The 22,858-nt window shown below is 30.0% G+C and overlaps 3 protein-coding genes across 3 annotated transcripts; 1 reads left to right on the forward strand and 2 right to left on the reverse strand.

The window, feature by feature from the left end:
• The first annotated feature begins 1,117 nt into the window (after positions 1-1,117).
• LOC145742738 (anaphase-promoting complex subunit 2-like) lies at positions 1,118-6,612 on the forward strand. Its single transcript, XM_082560527.1, has 18 exons — positions 1,118-1,303; positions 1,415-1,509; positions 1,618-1,759; positions 1,893-2,071; positions 2,196-2,343; positions 2,421-2,565; positions 2,666-2,785; positions 2,944-3,061; positions 3,383-3,561; positions 3,855-3,946; positions 4,090-4,221; positions 4,438-4,512; positions 4,679-4,810; positions 5,116-5,245; positions 5,410-5,506; positions 5,580-5,778; positions 5,911-6,018; positions 6,174-6,612. The coding sequence occupies exons 1-18, from the start codon at positions 1,193-1,195 to the stop codon at positions 6,273-6,275; spliced, it is 2,304 nt and encodes a 767-aa protein (XP_082416653.1). The 5' UTR covers positions 1,118-1,192; the 3' UTR covers positions 6,276-6,612.
• A 4,135-nt stretch (positions 6,613-10,747) lies between these two features.
• LOC145742210 (uncharacterized) lies at positions 10,748-13,810 on the reverse strand. Its single transcript, XM_082559997.1, has 11 exons — positions 13,756-13,810; positions 12,981-13,145; positions 12,715-12,897; positions 12,528-12,641; positions 12,281-12,445; positions 12,009-12,170; positions 11,764-11,943; positions 11,536-11,688; positions 11,192-11,353; positions 10,944-11,084; positions 10,748-10,878 (listed from the first exon to the last, which is right to left on the reverse strand). Exons 1-11 carry the CDS (start codon positions 13,808-13,810, stop codon positions 10,748-10,750), a joined length of 1,611 nt encoding a protein of 536 aa, XP_082416123.1.
• Positions 13,811-19,193: 5,383 nt separating this feature from the next.
• On the reverse strand, positions 19,194-22,192 carry LOC145744074 (uncharacterized). The gene is made up of 9 exons (XM_082562171.1): positions 22,087-22,192; positions 21,790-21,900; positions 21,366-21,515; positions 21,099-21,275; positions 20,817-20,996; positions 20,543-20,713; positions 20,243-20,404; positions 19,680-19,823; positions 19,194-19,559 (listed from the first exon to the last, which is right to left on the reverse strand). Exons 1-9 carry the CDS (start codon positions 22,133-22,135, stop codon positions 19,462-19,464), a joined length of 1,242 nt encoding a protein of 413 aa, XP_082418297.1. The 5' UTR covers positions 22,136-22,192; the 3' UTR covers positions 19,194-19,461.
• Positions 22,193-22,858: the final 666 nt, after the last annotated feature.

Raw genomic sequence — 22,858 nt, forward strand, 5'->3', positions numbered from 1 at the left:
CTTTTTAAGTTGATGTGAAAACGCTTTACAATCCGTTATGAACTGCCTATTAGCTAAGTCAACTGTATGCGTCAAATAACGAAAACAAAATTAATACCTATCATAATATGAAATTTATACGATGTTAAAATACTCAGGAGATTTACTTTTAAAATTTAATTGTGTCTAGTTGGTTTTGCTTACGTCTGGTAGGCTAAATGTATACATAGTCTTAACTAAACAAGCTTAAACCACTACATTACTTTTTATATTTTTATTTTATGTTTAAAAACCATTTTCTGCAACATTAAAAAAGCTAATATTTATATGTTAGGTACGTCAATAGAGAAGAACTTTTTATTTCTTGAGATTTTTTCACCTATAATACGTATATGTGACATTGTTTTGAAATCCGGAAGTCGTTTGGCACAATATAGGCACTGCGAAAGGAAGCGAAATGTCTAGAAATTCGACGAGAATGTAATTTTAGGTCATTTATTGGACTGTTACCATGCTACGCATTGTTTACTTGCGTAATTTTCAATACAAGTGTCGCGTTTGCAAAATGCCAAACATTATATACACCTGTAGATCATAAACTACCCTTCTTGTCATTTTTGCTTAACACAAAACCTAATAAGAGACATCTCAGCCTACGTCGTTACCTAACGTCATCGTTCCTAAACTGAGTTGTTATACAACAAATAAAAAAAAATTAAAAAAATTGTTTGCTTGTTTACCCTCGAGTATTTTAATAGAAAACAGCTACTCAACTTGTACTTTCGTTAAAGCAACAGAACCTGCATAGACAATTTTTCGAAATAAACGAATGTGCTGTTATTGTTTTTTTTTTGAAATAATGGCTCTGTTACACTGTTATTAATATTTATTTATGTGTAGATTTATTTTAGGAATTTCGTTAAAGTCAAAGTTAGATTAAAAAAAATAAATCTGCCCAAGATAAAATAATATAATTATTGATTATACCCTAAAAAAGGTTGACAAAACAATGTTTTTTTAAACTATTAACAATAAGATTGTAGAATTCAAAAAAATAAAGAAGAATCTTTTTAGGTGTTTACCGCTTGAAATAATAAGATATGGTTGAACAATTTCACGTTTTAGTGAAGTGCACAAAAAATAATTTAAGTTTTTTCTAAACAGCTAAATATTTTTGATTTTAACATTTTTTTGATTTATATTATCTAAGAGAATGAAGCAGTTACCACAGGATCCAGACCAATTAATTTTGGAAATGAAAGAATCGAACACGCTTGATTTGTATGAGGATTTTATATTGTTTTTCTTCGGCAAAACGTTACAGGTAAAAATGCAAATTATAAAACCTGAGTCTGTGTAAGTAGGTTCGTATATTATAAAGAAAAAGTATCATAAATGAAAAATGTATGGCAATTTTTATCTTTTTAAATTTCAGAATGAAATAATTCCAGAATTTTTTAATGAAACAGTTGAACTCACAATCAATAATTTGGTTAGAGCTTTTAAAAAACTATATGACACTGTTTGTTGGTGGGTGTTTTATCAACTTTATTTCAATTTTCTACATTAAAAAAATGTTTTTATATTATTAAATAGGCTATGTTTATTTACAAATTTAACAACAAAGTGATATTTTAGGTATAATAGTTATGTTTCAAACTGGCCCAATTGTCACAATTTACAAGAAAAAATAATTCAGAAATTAAAGTCTATTTTGAACTGGAGTTATCAAAAAAATGCTTCTAAGTCTATGGAAAAACTCTTTTCCTATTCTTTCCAGGTTTGATATTTCAAAATAACTTGGAAAAAAAAAATTTTTTTTTATCTTTAGAAAAGTAAATAAAACAATATTTTGTCTCTATTACTCTTATGGAGTTAGTTAAAAAAATTTTAAATAAATTTTTTCTACATAGTACAAGATGTGGCAGAATTCTTGGAAAGTCACGGATGAAATGGAGAGTATGGAAGAGGGGGGAGAAGTGAAGGAAAAGGAAGAATTTATTTTGTTTTATGACAACAACGGTGTACATTGTCAGGAGAATATGGAAAAATTAAATGCCGAAACTTTTAAACCTTTGGTTTCAATATGGCTGTAAGTTAAAAAAAATATTTTTTACCTAGTTAAATTACTGCTATTTTAAGTTTTGCAGTTTTTTTTTAATTGTAATAATTTAAAATACTAAAGCATATTAACGTTAATTAATAATTCTATATAGACCCGCACTTGGCCTAATTGATGCTTTCTGCGAGAAAGCTGTTTTATCGATGCTAGAAACAGAAATTGATCGTTTTGTGGTAAAGATGTGTAAAAATGAGTTTGACCATCGATGGATTGAAAGTGGACAAGATTCAGACCTAAAAAATGTAAAAATTTCATTAAAAATATATTTTTTTTTTACTTTACATTTTTATTTTATTTTTTAACAATTATATTGTATTAGTGGTTAGCAGCACAAGTAATGCCATGGTTGCTGAATATATTTGGATCAACTTTTAAGCAAGATTTGTGGAGACAGAGGGTTGAATACATTCTTTATACATCTTACACACAACTACGCATTAGTGAAATGCTAAATATTATTACTGGTAAATAGTCTAAGACTTTTTAAGACTTACATAGTCTATTTCAGTATGTAAAATATATATTATTTCTTAGAAAATTTGCTAATTATTAAAATGTATTTAGATTATCCTGATAGTATTCCTGTTATACAAGATTTGAAAGTTTGTCTTAGTTACACAAGACAGAGACCTCGCTTGATCGAGTGTTTGAAAAACGATATAAAACACAGGGTTTTACATCCAGGTTATTTACACTAAACGTTATTATAGTTGTTTATTTATTTTTAATTAAAAATTTAGTAGGCTATGCTTATCTTATATTTTAATTAAATTTATAGGTTTTATATCTTTTAGTGAGCATAAAAATATATGAAATCCAATCTCACTTTTTATAAATATTAGGTGTAAGTACCCAAAATATTATCACTGTATACATAGCTGCTGTTAAGGCCTTAAGAGAGTTGGATCAAAGTGGAGTTGTTATGGAAATGGTTTTGGAACCTTGTAAAACTTATTTGACGTAAGTCCAATCAATTTTATTTAATTATTATTTTTTTAATCAAATCATCTTACTTTTTTGTTGGAAATTGTTTTACGAAAAAAATTTGTTTGATAACAAATAAATACTTGTTTATGAAGTTTTCTGATAACAAATGTTTTTAGTAAAATTTAAGAATAATTCTAAAAAACAATTTAAAAATTTTTAATTTATTTATTCTCTCTTTATTATATCCTTTTTTTTTAACCTAAACTAGTTTTATTATCGTTTCTATGAATAATAAAAATAATAGAGAGTGACTTTTATATACTAATAATAAATTGTTTTTCCTTTATACAAAAGTCAAAGAGAAGATGCAGTAAGGATGATCATGGAAGGTTTACTGGGAGATGATGGAACAAATGATCTTGCATCTGAGCTTGCAAGCAGTCAGGAGCAAAAAAATGATGCAGCTTGCTGGAGTGAAAGAAGCACGGTTAATCCGGAAGACTGGATGCCAGATCCTAGAGAAGCTGATCCAAGTAAGTGAAAATTATTTTTTTTAATTTATTTTTTTTATGTGGAAAGATCGTCTTCACCACCTATAGATTATAATTGACCAATAATTGGTTCAACATAATTTATACTATTTATATTGGGGGTCGACTCTATGTAGTGAACCTAAGAGTTCCGATAAACTCACAATGCTGTCGGTAAAATAAGATAACATTTTTATGTGGGTCTAAAATTTAAAAATATATTAAATGTTTTCAAAAGAAATTGCTCATTTTTTTCTTTTAAATTTGTTAAATTAAATACTAAAATTATTAACTAGACAAAGCAGATAAGTCTTCAAGAACCTCTGATATTGTTACACTTTTTATTGGAATGTATGGAAGCAAAGAGAGATTTATTAAAGAATATCAGGTTGGCATATTTATTTAAATTTGAAGTTTTTTATTAAATAAATTACACAACTTTTCTACATAGACTAACATGAAAAATAAATTCAATATTTGGCTGTTACCTGAAAAGTAACTTAAATCTTTTTTTAAACAATTTTGTTGCAGAAACTTTTAAGTAAAAGGTTACTGCAGACATGGTACAATGAGAATAGTGAGTCAGCAGAGATTCGAAACTTGGAACTTTTAAAAATAAGATTCGGAGAAGAAGAAATGAGCAAATGTTCTGTTATGTTGAAGGTTAATCTTTATTTTTTAAATTTTTTCTTTTTAAATGTAAAATTTATTTATTTTACTTTGGTATGTTATAGTTGTGTATGTTACATTCTAAGTTCGATAAATGTTTTGTTTCAATTTAGGTTTACTTTAATTATTGTAAATTTTAAATTTTTTTGAAACTAACCTTTTTTGAAAATAAAAATTAAATTAAATATTTTTTTTTATTTTTTATTCCAGGACATTGCTGATAGTAAAAGAATAAATAATTATGTAAACGATGTTTACTTCAAAACTGAGACAGAAGAAAAACAGGTTAAATTCTGGATTTTTTTTGGATTTTTTATGTATTTCAAATAGTTATATAATAAATAGTTTCATTTCTATGTAGAATTTTAAATTTGGCATTTTACTACGTTTGGTTTTTACAGGTTTTTAGAAAAAATAAAAATTTAAAAAGAACTGTTTATTTTTATTTTAGAGTGAGTTGAACATTCATCCAATGATCATTTCAAATGAATTTTGGCCAGAAATTCCTGTTCAAGAATTTCAAGTTCCTACCGTTGTCTCGGATGTTTTAGATTCATTTAATAAAGGATTTGAGAAACTAAAGGTAAGACATTGTTTCTTAATTTAAATGTACTTGTCAATGCTATGAGTTGTTTTGTTTAACTCAAAATCTTTTTTTAATTTTTCTGTTGGCTGTTATATGAAATTGGACATCACAACTTTAACACAAAATAGCTTTTATTTGACTAATACCTTTATGTTGTAGTTGTTTTAGTTGAACAAATTTGGTTTGATGTAAAAATTTGTTAAGTATAAACAATATTTAATTTTAATAATTTACCAGTAAATAATAGGTTGTTGTTAAGTGTTGGTTGATGTACTACTTTTTTAAATAATATGTTATTAAAGGCATCCAGGTCATTATGTTGGTTAGATGGGGTTGGAACTGTTGAGTTGGAACTCCAGATGAAAGATCGTTTGGTTAAATGTAAGGCAACTCCACTACAAGCTTCCATAGTTTACTTGTTTCAGGATAAAGGTATTTATTTATCTGGAAAATTATTTGTTTAATAAAATTGTTGCTGTTTTGAAATTTGTTGTTTTTTATAACATTATTTTTAATCAAATATTTAAAAAAACATGTTTTAAAACTCAAGACAGCTTATTTTGAGATGATTAACTTAAATTTTTTTTTTCATCCAGCGGAGTGGACTTTATCGGATCTAAGTAGTTCCTTAAAGTTAACTCCTACTTTGCTTAAAAGAAAAATGTCATTTTGGTTGCAACAAGGAGTGTTGAGGTGAAATTTCATCCAAGTTTTGTGTTTCAAATACTGTTAAGTATCACTTTAACTGCTTTATGTGTTTTGTCAGGGAAAAAGAGAACGATGTTTACGAGGCTGTTGAACAAAAACACGCTGCTACAACTTCCACCCAATATACCGAATCGAATTTATTCGCAAACCCGAATACTGACGTCACGGAGGAGCTCGTGACGTCATGCATCGACGACGATGAAGAGGAAGACGAGAACTCGGAAGCAGAACGGCAACAGCGAGAGAGAATCGAAAAAGTTTGTACCCAAAAATATTTTAAGAAATATTTAACCAACTTTTTGTTTTCAGTTAAGAAAAGGCTGTGTTATTGGATGAAAATAAAGGGGTATAAGAACCTGATTGTCAAATATTAAGATTGTTGTTTATAGTTGTTCTGGAATTATGTACAAGGCATGCTTAAAAATTTTGAGTCGCTGTCACTTGAACGAATTCATAAAATGCTGCAAATGTTTGCTATGAACGAAACCGACATGCAGGTAGTTTTTAAATCATTTCAATTTTTGTTTTTCAAGTTGGTTTTGCTTCTGATTTAGTTTTTTTTATAAGTTGTTAAAGTTAACATTTATTTTAGAATATTTTGCTTTTGCTCAACTCAAAAAAGAATAAGTAATTTTTTTTTGGATAAATTTAGATGGAAATAAATCAGCTTCGGCAGGATTTAAATCAAAAAGTTGCCAAGGGATTTTTAACGTACGAGCAAGGAAAATATAAACTTGTTCGTGATACCACGTGACCTACCTCAACAACTTTTTTGTTGTGTGGCATTTTGACCGGCTTTAAATATTTAGGGTTACGCGGAAAAATGTTTATGCTAAGTATACTCAATAATTTTCCTTACTTTATGCCAAATATATTAAAAGTTGGAAAAATTAATTGTTATATATAAAAAATAACAAATACAAAATATAGTTCAATAATTGTATTTATTTAAAAAAAATTGATTAATTTTCTAATGATTATTTGCGTTTATATCATGTACATATGCAGTTATACCATTCCACAAAAAAGGGTAGGCCTATATATTTTACACATGTTTGCATTTCATTCGGTATAACAACTACAATTTAGTAAAATTAAAGAATTATGAGAAATAAGTAATTACTTGAAAAGACTACAATTTTGACTTTTGTCATCCACCGCTTACTGACTAGTCAGATTCTGTAGAACCAAAGCCATTAACGCTGGAACAATTGCAGCAAAAAAGCTCTGGGCTGGCCTATATGAGCTATTGAAAATGCCTGGAAATAATTTAATTTAAATCAGTTTTATGTGAAATAAAAAACAATTGTAAAAATATTTATAACAACAGATACCTTGATTACATCCATCTGTGGTACAAGTAAAGTTGCAAGATTGAAGCAAATTTCCGCTAATCGCGTTTGTGTTACACTGTGTGCCGATGTCGTGGTAGCTGCAGTCTCGAATCATAAACCGTGTGTAGCCGGGGACAGAAGCTGTATATATTTTAAAACGTTAGCTATTTAAGTTCTACCGGAATCGTTCTTTTTTAATAGGCTTTTAACATTATTGGTTGTAAATGTAAAACACGGGTTTAACTTACTAATAAGGTTGTTACTCTTTTGATAATCTGATGTCACGCAATATTGCTGGTATGGAAAAGTACACTGGGTTTGGATGGGCGGGTTGCTTATGCAGGTGTCGTAGCCGTCCTGAACGTCCCTTGTAAAACTCGACGAACACTGGGAACACAGTGGCCTAGCCGCTGAGTTATGGTAGATAGTAAAATATAAAATAATCGTAATATTAGGCCTATCTACTTAATCTAGTTTTTAAATAATTAAAATTAGAGCAACGTTATGCAGGATATTTAGTTTTAACTTTGTTTAGTAACTAAAATGTTATTAAAATTTCATAAAAAGTCATACAGAACAATTAAATACTTACGCCATCCTGAATTGCAGACATCACTAGTGCAACTTTCTTGGCAGGTGACTTTGTTTAAACTGAGTCCCCCGACCGATGTGGTCGTGCATCCCGCTGGAACTGGTGCTGAAGCGCACGATCTTTCCACGCTAATTAATTTGTACTCCGGTTCCGCTTTAAAAGAAAGTTACGGTATTGTCAAAATATCAAGAGTGTTGCGTTTTAAATATTTTTTTTAAATTTATGTACCATTGTAGTTCAGATCGTTTTTGTCAGAGATGTAGTACGAGGCTGTTGTTAGACAATGCGTGGACGAACTTGGGCATAAAGTTCTGCCGGAAATCGAATTGCAGGTTCCATTTCCGGTCAAATCGGAACACACAAAGCAGTATAAACCTTTAGTCTCTGTTCCACTTATTACACCATCGGCTAAAATATAACTTACAGTGTGAAAAACGAATTCTAAAAGCGCTAACAGGTTTAGCAACACTTACGAGTCATAGTGTTACAACCGTCAGTGTCACATGTAGAGGTGCATGTATACTCGGTGTACTCGCTAAAATTGGGATCTGCTGACGTTGAAATAAAGCACTCGTCTTTGTGAGTGTAACTGCTTGTGCACCCTCTCGTAACTACTTCTCGCACTACATTTCCTGCTATAAAATTTATAAGATAAAATTATTAAGTATAGTGACATAAAATGGATTTTTTTGCTTGTTAAGAGATTGGGGGTTGTTTTTATTGAGCTTTTACACACGTGGTTTACCTGCATTTATGACGCTTGTTTTACTAGCCGCGCAATAATTAAGAGCAGACAGAGAAGTAGTAGACATCGGCGATTGGCACTGGGAGCGTGTTGTCGATGCGAGGCATGAGGAGTCTGTTTCGCTATTACATTGAACACAACTCCGGTATGTTGATGGACTGGTAACTTTATTGAAAAACAATTTAGTGTAATAGGGTCAACGCATTCTGTATTTTACAAACTATTTTAGAGTCTTACAAGTTTGGCAATTGGTTCCAGAGTACCCAGTGTTACAAACACAACTTCCTGTTATGTAGTCACAATAACCCGTAGAAGAAAACGAACAATTTGAGTTGCATTGCTGAAGGGATGCTGTTTATAAATAGTTGTATTAATATTTAAACATATCAAAATGTCGTTAGTTTTAGTTATGAGCTTAACGTACTGGTGGGAATAAAGTTGCAATTGTTGGTGTCACACGAATAATAACAATCGGTTGTTTCTTCATTGCTGCCCGAGTTTTCGTTAAAAATTGTTCTACATTTGTTGGCATCAGGCATTTTATGGGTGGCTAGGTCGTGATCTGTAGATCCTGATTGGCACCCTCTGCTTACAAAGGTCACTATACCTAAATAAGGATTATAAAATGACTTTAACAATATTTGGAATATCAATTTTTATAGTAATAATTTATATGAATAATTTTTTTTTTTACCATCTGTCAGTGTAAATTGTGAGATGCAATAGTATGTGATGCCTTGTGTTGTTGGACAAATCTCAGTTGTTGCGTTAACAACATTCATGTTATCGAAACAGTCATTAAACTGGTAATCTTCTCCTTTAAATAAACTTCCAACGCAAGATTGACATATCAGTTGTCCTTCACAAATAAATTAAGTTAACAAGACAAATATAAAAACATTTTTAGGTATCAGCACATTTTTAGGTATCAGTGTGGTTAAGGAACAATTTGTTTGCGTTGCACAAACTGTTGAGTTAAAAACATTTTGTTTGTTTATTAGCGTAAGGTCTCGGTTTTGTGTATAGAGTAAGGCATGGTGGGTGCTTTCCGTTTTACACGAGAAAAAAAAAACTTTTACAATTACAATTTCATTCTTTTTTAATTTACAAAAAAACGTGTACAAGAAATGATTTAAAAAATGACGGAACCTTTAACTACTTACACGTGTTAATATATATAATATCTTTATCAAGCCTATAAACAAGACCATGTAACAAATATTTAGTCGCAATAACATTAATTTTATTTTTTACATACGTTTTATTTGTTAATATTTTTGTAACTTTGCTTTCGGATTTAGTGCCATATGTTACTCTTAGCAAAGCGATAATAAATCAATAATTATTGTTTTTTTTTAGTTACTGTTACAAAATCCCAAATATACTTATATTTAAATTAAGGTTTAAAACTAAATTAAGCAAGAAGGTATTTGTAAAAAGTTAAAAACATTATTAAAATATAAAGAAATAAAATAGTTTTTTAGGTTTTTCAGTTTTTAAAATATACATACAATTAACTAAACTTTTGTTTTTAAAAATTATTTATAAATAAATAAAATATTTTAATATATTAAAATAAATAATTGGTTATCAAATATGTACAATTTTAGTTACCTTCGCAAAGTGAAATAACAGCCATTAGCCCCATAATAAGTAAAGCGCTCTTCATTTTTTGATCAAATTTTATTAAAAATTAAAAAAAATATTTAAAAGATTTAATTCTGTAGGCTAAAACCTGAACAACAGCGGCAGAATTAGATTTAAATTTAAATTTCATCTACGTTATTTTTAAAAATTGCAAACTGACTAATTTAGCCAAAATGTCGAAATGTTTGCTATGCAAATGTTTGCTATGCAAATGTTTGCTATGAACGAAACTGACATGCAGGTAGTTTTTAAATCATTTCAATTTTTGTTTTTCAAGTTGGTTTTCTTTTCTGATTTAGTTTTTTTTACAAGTTGTTAAAGTTAACATTTATTTTAGAATATTTTGCTTTTGCTCAACTCAAAAAAGAATAAGTAATTTTTTTTGGATAAATTTAGATGGAAATAAATCAGCTTTGGCAGGATTTAAATCAAAAAGTTGCCAAGGGATTTTTAATGTACGAGCAAGGAAAATATAAACTTGTTCGTGATACCACGTGACCTACCTCCACAACTTTTTTGTTGTGTGGCATTTTGAACGGCTTAAAATATTTAGGGTTACGCGGAAAAATGTTTATGCTAAGTATACTCAATAATTTTCCTAACTTTATGCCAAATATATTAAAAGTTGGAAAAATTAATTGCCATATATAAAAAATAACAAATACAAAATATAGTTCAATAATTGTATTTATTTAAAAAAAAATTAATTAATTTTCTAATGATTATTTGCGTTTATATCATGTACATATGCAGTTATACCATTCCACAAAAAAGCCCACAGGCCCTTATATTTTACACATGTTTGCATTTCATTCGGTATAACGACTACAATTCAGTAAAATTAAAGAATTATGAGAAATAAGTAATTACTTGAAAAGACTACAATTTTAACTTTTGTCATCCACCGCTTACTGACTAGTCAGATTCTGTAGAACCAAAGCCATTAACGCTGGAACAATTGCAGCAAAAAAGCTCTGGGCTGGCCTATATGAGCTATTGAAAATGCCTGGAAAATAATTTAATTTAGAGGCATCTCTTACTAGTTAACAATCAATTTTATGTGAAATTAAAAACAATTATAAAAATATTTATAACAACAGATACCTTGATTACATCCATCTGTGGTACAAGTAAAGTTGCAAGATTGGAGCAAATTGCCGCTAATCGCGTTTGTGGTACACTGTGTGCCGATGTCGTGGTAGCTGCAGTCTCGAATCATAAACCGTGTGTAGCCGGGGACAGAAGCTGTATATTTTAAAACGTTAGCTATTTAAGTTCTACCGGAATCGTACCTTTTTAATATAGACTTTTAACATTATTGGTTGTAAATGTAAAACACGGGTTTAACTTACTAATAAGGTTGTTACTCTTTTGATAATCTGATGTCACGCAATATTGCTGGTATGGAAAAGTACACTGGGTTTGGATGGGCGGGTTGCTTATGCAAGTGTCGTAGCCGTCCTGAACGTCCATTGTAAAACTCGACGAACACTGGGAACACAGTGGCCTTGCCGCTGAGTTATGGTAGATAGTAAAATATAAAATAATCGTAATATTAGGCCTATCTACTTAATCTAGTTTTTAAATAATTAAAATTAGAGCAACGTTATGCAGGATATTTAGTTTTAACTTTGTTTAGTAACTAAAATGTTATTAAAATTTCATAAAAAGTCATACAGAACAATTAAATACTTACGCCATCCTGAATTGCAGACATCACTAGTGCAACTTTCTTGGCAGGTGACTTTGTTTAAACTGAGTCCCTCGACCGATGTGGTCGTGCATCCCGCTGGAACTGGTGCTGAAGCGCACGATCTTTCCACGCTAATTAATTTGTACTCCGGTTCCGCTTTAAAAGAAAGTTACGGTATTGTCAAAATATCAAGAGTGTTGCGTTTTAAATATTTTTTTTAAATTTATGTACCATTGTAGTTCAGATCGTTTTTGTCAGAGATGTAGTACGAGGCTGTTGTTAGACAATGCGTGGACGAACTTGGGCATAAAGTTCTGCCGGAAATCGAATTGCAGGTTCCACTTCCGGTCAAATCGGAACACACAAAGCAGTATAAACCTTTAGTCTCTGTTCCATTTATTACACCATCGGCTAAAATATAACTTACAGTGTGAAAAACGAATTCAAAAAGCGCTAACAAGTTTAGCAACACTTACGAGTCATAGTGTTACAACCGTCAGTGTCACATGTAGAGGTGCATGTATACTCGGTGTACTCGCTAAAATTGGGATCTGCTGACGTTGAAATAAAGCACTCGTCTTTGTGAGTGTAACTGCTTGTGCACCCTCTCGTAACTACTTCTCGCACTACATTTCCTGCTATAAAATTTATAAGATAAAATTATTAAGTATAGTGACATAAAATGGATTTTTTTGCTTGTTAAGAGATTGAGGGTTGTTTTTATTGAGCTTTTATGCACGTGGTATACCTGCATTAATTACGCTTGTTTTACTAGCCGCGCAATAGTTAAGAGCAGACTGAGAAGTAGTAGACATCGGCGATTGGCACTGGGAGCTTGTTGGCGATGCGGAGCATGAGGAGTCTGTTTCGCTATTACATTGAACACAACTCCGGTATGTTGGTGTATTGGTAACTTTATTAAAAAACAGTATGGTGTAATAGCGTATATATAATGCAACGCATTCTGTATTTTACAAACTATATTAGAGTCTTACAAGTTTGGCAATTGGTTCCAGAGTACCCAGTGTTACAAACACAACTTCCTGTTATGTAGTCACAATAACCCGAAGAAGAAAACGAACAATTTGAGTTGCATTGCTGAAGGGATGCTGTTTATAAATAGTTGTATTAATATTTAAACATATCAAAATGTCGTTAGTTTTAGTTATGAGCTTTACGTACTGGTGGGAATAAAGTTGCAATTGGTGGTGTTACACGAATAATAACAATCGGTTGTTTCTTCATTCCTGCCCGAGTTTTCGTTAAAAATTGTTCTACATTTGTTGGCATCGGGCATTCCAGTAGTGGCTAGGTCGTGATCTGAAAATCCTGATTGGCACCCTCTGCTTACTGACGTCACTATACCTAAATAAGGATTATAAAATGATTTTAACAATATTTGGAATATCAATTTATGGTAATAATTTATATGAATAATTTTTTTTTACCATCTGCCAGTATAAATCGTGAGAAGCAATAGTATGTGATGCCTTGTGTTGTTGGACAAGTCTGAGTTGTTGCGTTAACGACATTCATGTTATCGAAACAGTCATTAAACTGGTAATCTTCTCCTTTAAATAAACTTCCAACGCAAAATCGACATGTCAGTTGTCCTTTACAAATAAATGAAGTTTACAAGACAAATATAAAAACATTTTTAGGTATCAGCGCAAACTATAAAGCAAGGTGTGGTTAAGGAACGATTTGTTTGCTTTGCACAAACTGTTGAGTTAAAAACATTTTGTTTGTTTATTCGCGTAAGGTAAAGGCTGGTGGGTGCTTTCCGCGTTTTACACAAGAAAAAAAAATTACTTTTACAATTTTTATTTTTAGATTTTATTTTTTTTAATTTAAATTTTTTTTAACTTAAAAAAACGTGTATATACAATAAATAATTTAAAAAATGACGGAACCTTTAACCTTACACGTGTTAATATATATAGTATCTTTATCAAGCCTATAAACAAGACCATGTAACAAATATTTAGTCGCAATAACATTAATTTCTAAGTTTAAAACTAAATTAAGCAAGAAGGTATTTGTAAAAAGTTAAAAACATTATTAAAATATAAAGAAATAAAATATTTTTTTAGGTTTTTCAGTTTTTTAAATATACATACAATTAACTAAACTTTTGTTTTTAAAAATTATTTATAAATAAATAAAATATTTTAATATATTAAAATAAATAATTGGTTATCAAATATGTACAATTTTAGTTACCTTCGCAAAGTGAAATAACAGCCATTAGCCCCATAATAAGTAAAGCGCTCTTCATTTTTTGATCAAATTTTATTAAAAATTAAAAAAAATATTTAAAAGATTTAATTCTGTAGGCTAAAACCTGAACAACAGCGGCAGAATTAGATTTAAATTTAAATTTCATCTACGTTATTTTTAAAAATTTCAAACTGACTAATTTAGCCAAAATGTCGAAATGTTTGCTATGCAAATGTTTGCTATGAACGAAACTGACATGCAGGTAGTTTTTAAATCATTTCAATTTTTGTTTTTCAAGTTGGTTTTCTTTTCTGATTTAGTTTTTTTTACAAGTTGTTAAAGTTAACATTTATTTTAGAATATTTTGCTTTTGCTCAACTCAAAAAAGAATAAGTAATTTTTTTTGGATAAATTTAGATGGAAATAAATCAGCTTTGGCAGGATTTAAATCAAAAAGTTGCCAAGGGATTTTTAATGTACGAGCAAGGAAAATATAAACTTGTTCGTGATACCACGTGACCTACCTCCACAACTTTTTTGTTGTGTGGCATTTTGAACGGCTTAAAATATTTAGGGTTACGCGGAAAAATGTTTATGCTAAGTATACTCAATAATTTTCCTAACTTTATGCCAAATATATTAAAAGTTGGAAAAATTAATTGCCATATATAAAAAATAACAAATACAAAATATAGTTCAATAATTGTATTTATTTAAAAAAAAATTAATTAATTTTCTAATGATTATTTGCGTTTATATCATGTACATATGCAGTTATACCATTCCACAAAAAAGCCCACAGGCCCTTATATTTTACACATGTTTGCATTTCATTCGGTATAACGACTACAATTCAGTAAAATTAAAGAATTATGAGAAATAAGTAATTACTTGAAAAGACTACAATTTTAACTTTTGTCATCCACCGCTTACTGACTAGTCAGATTCTGTAGAACCAAAGCCATTAACGCTGGAACAATTGCAGCAAAAAAGCTCTGGGCTGGCCTATATGAGCTATTGAAAATGCCTGGAAAATAATTTAATTTAGAGGCATCTCTTACTAGTTAACAATCAATTTTATGTGAAATTAAAAACAATTATAAAAATATTTATAACAACAGATACCTTGATTACATCCATCTGTGGTACAAGTAAAGTTGCAAGATTGGAGCAAATTGCCGCTAATCGCGTTTGTGGTACACTGTGTGCCGATGTCGTGGTAGCTGCAGTCTCGAATCATAAACCGTGTGTAGCCGGGGACAGAAGCTGTATATTTTAAAACGTTAGCTATTTAAGTTCTACCGGAATCGTACCTTTTTAATATAGACTTTTAACATTATTGGTTGTAAATGTAAAACACGGGTTTAACTTACTAATAAGGTTGTTACTCTTTTGATAATCTGATGTCACGCAATATTGCTGGTATGGAAAAGTACACTGGGTTTGGATGGGCGGGTTGCTTATGCAAGTGTCGTAGCCGTCCTGAACGTCCATTGTAAAACTCGACGAACACTGGGAACACAGTGGCCTTGCCGCTGAGTTATGGTAGATAGTAAAATATAAAATAATCGTAATATTAGGCCTATCTACTTAATCTAGTTTTTAAATAATTAAAATTAGAGCAACGTTATGCAGGATATTTAGTTTTAACTTTGTTTAGTAACTAAAATGTTATTAAAATTTCATAAAAAGTCATACAGAACAATTAAATACTTACGCCATCCTGAATTGCAGACATCACTAGTGCAACTTTCTTGGCAGGTGACTTTGTTTAAACTGAGTCCCTCGACCGATGTGGTCGTGCATCCCGCTGGAACTGGTGCTGAAGCGCACGATCTTTCCACGCTAATTAATTTGTACTCCGGTTCCGCTTTAAAAGAAAGTTACGGTATTGTCAAAATATCAAGAGTGTTGCGTTTTAAATATTTTTTTTAAATTTATGTACCATTGTAGTTCAGATCGTTTTTGTCAGAGATGTAGTACGAGGCTGTTGTTAGACAATGCGTGGACGAACTTGGGCATAAAGTTCTGCCGGAAATCGAATTGCAGGTTCCACTTCCGGTCAAATCGGAACACACAAAGCAGTATAAACCTTTAGTCTCTGTTCCATTTATTACACCATCGGCTAAAATATAACTTACAGTGTGAAAAACGAATTCAAAAAGCGCTAACAAGTTTAGCAACACTTACGAGTCATAGTGTTACAACCGTCAGTGTCACATGTAGAGGTGCATGTATACTCGGTGTACTCGCTAAAATTGGGATCTGCTGACGTTGAAATAAAGCACTCGTCTTTGTGAGTGTAACTGCTTGTGCACCCTCTCGTAACTACTTCTCGCACTACATTTCCTGCTATAAAATTTATAAGATAAAATTATTAAGTATAGTGACATAAAATGGATTTTTTTGCTTGTTAAGAGATTGAGGGTTGTTTTTATTGAGCTTTTATGCACGTGGTATACCTGCATTAATTACGCTTGTTTTACTAGCCGCGCAATAGTTAAGAGCAGACTGAGAAGTAGTAGACATCGGCGATTGGCACTGGGAGCTTGTTGGCGATGCGGAGCATGAGGAGTCTGTTTCGCTATTACATTGAACACAACTCCGGTATGTTGGTGTATTGGTAACTTTATTAAAAAACAGTATGGTGTAATAGCGTATATATAATGCAACGCATTCTGTATTTTACAAACTATATTAGAGTCTTACAAGTTTGGCAATTGGTTCCAGAGTACCCAGTGTTACAAACACAACTTCCTGTTATGTAGTCACAATAACCCGAAGAAGAAAACGAACAATTTGAGTTGCATTGCTGAAGGGATGCTGTTTATAAATAGTTGTATTAATATTTAAACATATCAAAATGTCGTTAGTTTTAGTTATGAGCTTTACGTACTGGTGGGAATAAAGTTGCAATTGGTGGTGTTACACGAATAATAACAATCGGTTGTTTCTTCATTCCTGCCCGAGTTTTCGTTAAAAATTGTTCTACATTTGTTGGCATCGGGCATTCCAGTAGTGGCTAGGTCGTGATCTGAAAATCCTGATTGGCACCCTCTGCTTACTGACGTCACTATACCTAAATAAGGATTATAAAATGATTTTAACAATATTTGGAATATCAATTTATGGTAATAATTTATATGAATAATTTTTTTTTACCATCTGCCAGTATAAATCGTGAGAAGCAATAGTATGTGATGCCTTGTGTTGTTGGACAAGTCTGAGTTGTTGCGTTAACGACATTCATGTTATCGAAACAGTCATTAAACTGGTAATCTTCTCCTTTAAATAAACTTCCAACGCAAAATCGACATGTCAGTTGTCCTTTACAAATAAATGAAGTTTACAAGACAAATATAAAAACATTTTTAGGTATCAGCGCAAACTATAAAGCAAGGTGTGGTTAAGGAACGATTTGTTTGCTTTGCACAAACTGTTGAGTTAAAAACATTTTGTTTGTTTATTCGCGTAAGGTAAAGGCTGGTGGGTGCTTTCCGCGTTTTACACAAGAAAAAAAAATTACTTTTACAATTTTTATTTTTAGATTTTATTTTTTTTAATTTAAATTTTTTTTAACTTAAAAAAACGTGTATATACAATAAATAATTTAAAAAATGACGGAACCTTTAACCTTACACGTGTTAATATATATAGTATCTTTATCAAGCCTATAAACAAGACCATGTAACAAATATTTAGTCGCAATAACATTAATTTATTTTTTTACATACGTTTTATTTGTTAATATTTTTGTGATTTTGCTTTCTCTTAACAAAACGATAATAAATCAATAATTATTGTTTTTTTTAGTTACTATTACAAAATCCCAAATATACTTATATTTAAATTAAGGTTTAAAACTAAATTAAGCAAGAAGGTATTTGTAAAAAGTTAAAAACATTATTAAAATATATAGAAATAAAATAGTTTTTTAGGTTTTTCAGTTTTTAAAATATACATACAATTAACTAAACTTTTGTTTTTAAAAATTATTTATAAATAAATAAAATATTTTAATATATTAAAATAAATAATTGGTTATCAAATATGTACAATTTTTAGTTACCTTTGCAAAGCGAAATAACAGCCATTAGCCCCGTGAAGAATAAAGCGCTCTTCATTTTTTGATCAAATTTTATTAAAAATTAAAAAAAATATTTAAAAGATTTAATTCTGTAGGCTAAAACCTGAACAACAGCGGCAGAATTAGATTTAAATTTAAATTTCATCTACGTTATTTTTAAAAATTTCAAACTGACTAATTTGGCCAAAATGTCAGGCCCTATTTATATAAAATATCATAGCCTAGCAACGTACACAAACAGTCTCCGTTCACCCAATCAAAAAGGTTTTAGCTAATTTTTTAAAAAAAAGGTGACATATCCATGGTGAAATGAACGTGGTTTTATAGTTAAATACACATATAGAATAAATATTCTCCCTTTTCTATTTTTTAAGTTTTCCGTGAGATCGCCTTACTTACCGGCATGTTTTTTAAATAAAACGCACCTTTTGCAAACAATCAGGTCGTTTGTTATTCAAGAGCATGTAAAATCCTTTTTGTTTTGCTTGTGGTAAATTGCGTGCTGTTGACCTAATCTATTAAAAAAAAAAATTGTTTACCTCCTTTTGTGTTATAATTTAAAAAAAAAGTTGATTTAAAAAATTTTTAATAAAAATGTTATGTTATTTTTTTTTTAAATAAAATATCTAATTGGTCTGGAGCTTTTTTTTTTCTGTCGAAAGTTATACACAATGGTAAAATGTGCTTTTCTCAGAAGGACCATAATTCACTTCAGAATCAATAATAAATTTCACAATGTTGACAGTTTACTTTCATCCTACTGACGGTACTTTCCGTATAACATGGCGACCCATAAGATTGGCTTAAACAAAGTAAATAGCAAATTTTCGTTGGTTTTCAAAAATTTCCGTTCTAACATTTTTATTATATTCATTTTTTTAGAACGATAACTTTTAAAAGACAAAATGTGCAACGATTGATTTTTATTTATTTATTAATATATTAACATAATGTTTTTAATAGATACCAATTATTTTTAACAATTTGCTATTTTAACAATTTTCTATATTAACTATTTTTTTAACTGAGTTTATTTTTTATAAAGTTATACGGGTATAAACTTATATAAGATATAAGATATGGTAACACATATTTGGTATTGGTAGTTTAGTAAATTTATAGCATTGTGTTATACTAAGATTTATTGAATAGTCTTTAAAATGAAATTAATCATGTTTCGCTTAGATAATTTATAACTCAAGTATTTGCTAAAGAGGTTGGTAATCAAAAAGAAAGAATTCGAACTTTCTGACATTAAACAGCCACAAATCTAATCTTTGGTAAAGAATTCGAAAATTTTCAAATTAACTTCGCATAAGCACTTACAGTTTTTAACAACTTTGCTATGTACAAACATGTGGTTAACTTTTATTATTCAAAACAAGGCCACATCGATGATAAATTCGCACTAAAGTGTATTTTTACATATCATCAAATCTTTTTAAATAAAATTTGAAAAAAATAAATACTTATTTAACCGTATTAAAAAAATGAGTACACGCAAAAATGTTGTTTTTTCAAGTACATGTTGTTTATATATAATTGTTGATAATTGAGTATAGGACATAATAATTACTAGAAATCTGTTTATGAACACTTTTAGTAAAACGATATTTTTAAATTTATTGGGACCTAAATAAAAGTTGGAATAAGAGTCCAAACAGCAAGGAGCAAATCGAAACACTGTTAACAGTGCTACCATTGAAAACACCAAAAATACCTAAAAAATTAAATTAAAAAAACCTTTGTTAAAAATGTGAAAAATTTTTTTTTTTCTTATACCTTTGACAATACTTTTTGCAAAATATTTAAAATTATAAAAACCATTTAAATTTCTAACCTTGGTTACAACCATCAGTAGTGCAGGTGTAGTTACAGTTTTGGGTTTGTTGAAGTGGGGAAACATTTTCAGTAACACACGCGGAACCTATATCAACACGACTACAAGCTCTTTGTACAAATCTGGTAAATCCTTTTTCAGATGCTACAAACAAAAATCGTTACACATTTTCCGGATATTTTAAGTCGTTTTTAAAGTATTTAAACAAAAAAATAAAGTATTTAGTTTTGCTTGTTGCAAATTTTAGTTTTTTTAATTGTTGGTGCAAACATAGATTAAAAATTAAAACCTAATTTAATGAAATGATCGCAATAATTTAAATATAACAAGTTTAACACCTAAAAATATGAGAATATTTTAGAGGTTTTCGTCTCATACACTCTTATTGTATCGTTTGTTATATAAAAAAAATTGTTAAATATCACTACTTGTCCTAACTATTTTTTTTCACCTTTGTGTTTAGTTCGCAATTTTATTGTTTAACCTAAATTTTCTTTTATCAATATACAGTCAAAAGAGAAAACTAGTTAAAGAGAAAATCGTATTTAAAATAACTGTGTTACCGGCTCGGTTTACAGCCTTATGACGATCTGTGATCACGCAATATCCTTCATAGGGATATGTACAGGCGATTTCCGGTGGTGGATTACTTAAACATCTGTCGTAGCCATCAAGAACGTCAGTTGAAATATCGGTGAAACATTGGACACAACTTGGTCGACTTGCTAAACATATAACGCAAACCCAAATCACACTTTAATTTTATTAGAAGTATTTTGAAATCTTTGAAAGGGTATATGCTTGATCTTTAAGAAATATTTACTACACTGGGATTTAAATTGTAACATTTTATTGTCACTTACGCCATCCTGTGTTGCACCCATCTATTGTGCAACTCTCTTGGCAGGTGTACATTTGAAGGCTTGATGCTGTTGAGGCAACTGTAGATGCAGTACAACCAGTTGTGACGGCTGCGGTAGCACAACCTCTTACCACGCTTAACAGTCTGTATCCCAAAACAGGATCAGCTTCAGCTGTATATTATCGAAACAGGAGATAACAAAAGAATCGTTTTAAAGAAAAACGTTTTATATTTTTATTTTAGCGCTATTAAAGTAAATTTCAACGACATTATACCGGAATGGGACAAATCATTTCTTGCAGAAAGATAATAAGAGACAGTAGAAACGCAATGAGTTGAGGCAGAGGGACACAGACTTCGAGTAGTTGCCCTATCACATGTGCCAGCACCGGTTGTATCGGAACATTGGACGCAGTATAAACCTTGAGTTTCTGGAGCTGCAACCAATCCGTTAGCTGCAAATAAAAAAATCGTCGGATTATAATATATATAACATTCTAATATGGGATTAAGAACATTTTTTACTTATACGGGTAATTTATATTTATTTTGTTTACCCATTGCAGCCATGTTACAGCCATCGGTGTCGCAAACAGCTGAGCAAGTGTAATCTAAGTAATTTGCGGCAGCCAAGGATGGGTCAGCAGGAGCCGAGAAAAAGCATTGATCTCGATGTGTGAAAGCAGTTGCCAATGCACAACCTCTTGTAACGGTTTGCGCGACAGAAACGCCATCTAAGTCAAAAAAGTCAGGTTAAAATAGATTTCTACTAAAAAAATTAGTTGCAATTTGTCACGGCGAATGCTTAGTTATATTTTACTTACTTAACAAGACGTTGGTGGTGGAATAGGCACAATAGGCTTCCATTGTATCATCCAATAAACAAGGTGTGCCGGCGATAGTTCCATCTGTACATGCTGCTCCATCAACCTCGCTATTACATTGGGCGCATAATCTGTATGTTGGGGTCGCCGCTAAAAACAAACAAAAAAAAGACTAAAAACGTTGAAAAAATGTCAAAAAAATGTCGAAAATTTGAAAACTCAATTTTTATTTTAAAGTTTGCAGTGTAACACACTTAGTTCGACAAATTAAATATAAAATGTGTATATTATTTTATTGTGTCGTTACATTTAATTTAACAAAAATACTATTGACGTCATTACCACTTTCATAGATAGCGCTTAAAAAACATAAAAATAAATGAAATACTAAAATATGTATTGTCATAGATATAGCTTTACTTACCAACTTCAGTGGAGCAGTTAGCTCCTGTAAACGCAGCTGGACAAACGCAGGTTCCCGAAAAGTAGTTACAATAACCATTCGCACAAGCATTTGGGCAAGGGGTATAGGAAGCTAAGAACATAATTCGTCAAATTTTTATTATTTATTTTAAAATATTTAATGTAACCACGTTCGGGCATATTTATACTCACAATTAAAAAAAAAAAAAAAAAAAAATTTGACTTAAATTAAATCCTTTTAATATAAAAAATTAAAAAATATTTTTTAACAAAAAGTTACAATTTTAGAAGTTTTTACCTGCGCCTAAAAACAAACTAAACACAATAAATATCGCGGTATACTTCATATTTTTTATTACCAATTCTTGTTTATAAAAAAATCAATTAAAAATTTAAAATTTTCTGTAAGTAATAAAAACTTTATTTAAAAAATATATAAAAGAAAAAAAATATATTTAACTTTAATATAAAACCATAACGTCTTAACTCAAATTATTTTAAATGAGCATTACCTGCGAAATAATCTTATAGTTTAATTTTGGTTTGACTTCTAGCATGTTTCATTTTGTTAAACGCAATTTTTTATTTAATTTCTATTTAAAGTTTACCAATCACATTCTTCAAATTTATTTTTTATTTTAAGTAATGTTAAAGATCTTTTACCTATCGTATATATTTTAAAGCTAACCAGTAAGTGTAAAAGATATAACTAACAACCTAATGGTAAGTTCCTTAATTAAGTGGGTCGACTAATAAATAACACAAATTGGAAGGTGGGCTGTATAACTCACTAAAACTGCCATACAGATTTGATTTTAATATAAGACAATAAAAACAATAAAGTAAAACAACAAAGTGTATCCTAAGTAATATATTCTGCAATCTCTATTTATTTTACAGTTTAAAGAAGTCGGGTTAGATTACATATAATACAAAATAAAATCAACTACCTCGAAATTTCAACCAGTAAAAAAGTAAGATACAAATATACTTACTTGTTGTTTCTTCTGAAAATTTAAAAAAAGTAATTTTACAAAATTAACCTTATATTTAAGGAAATAAATAAATAG

The sequence above is a fragment of the Corella eumyota genome, chromosome 2 (assembly GCF_963082875.1).
Source record: "Corella eumyota chromosome 2, kaCorEumy4.1, whole genome shotgun sequence".
Classification (NCBI taxonomy): Eukaryota; Metazoa; Chordata; class Ascidiacea; order Phlebobranchia; family Corellidae; genus Corella; species Corella eumyota.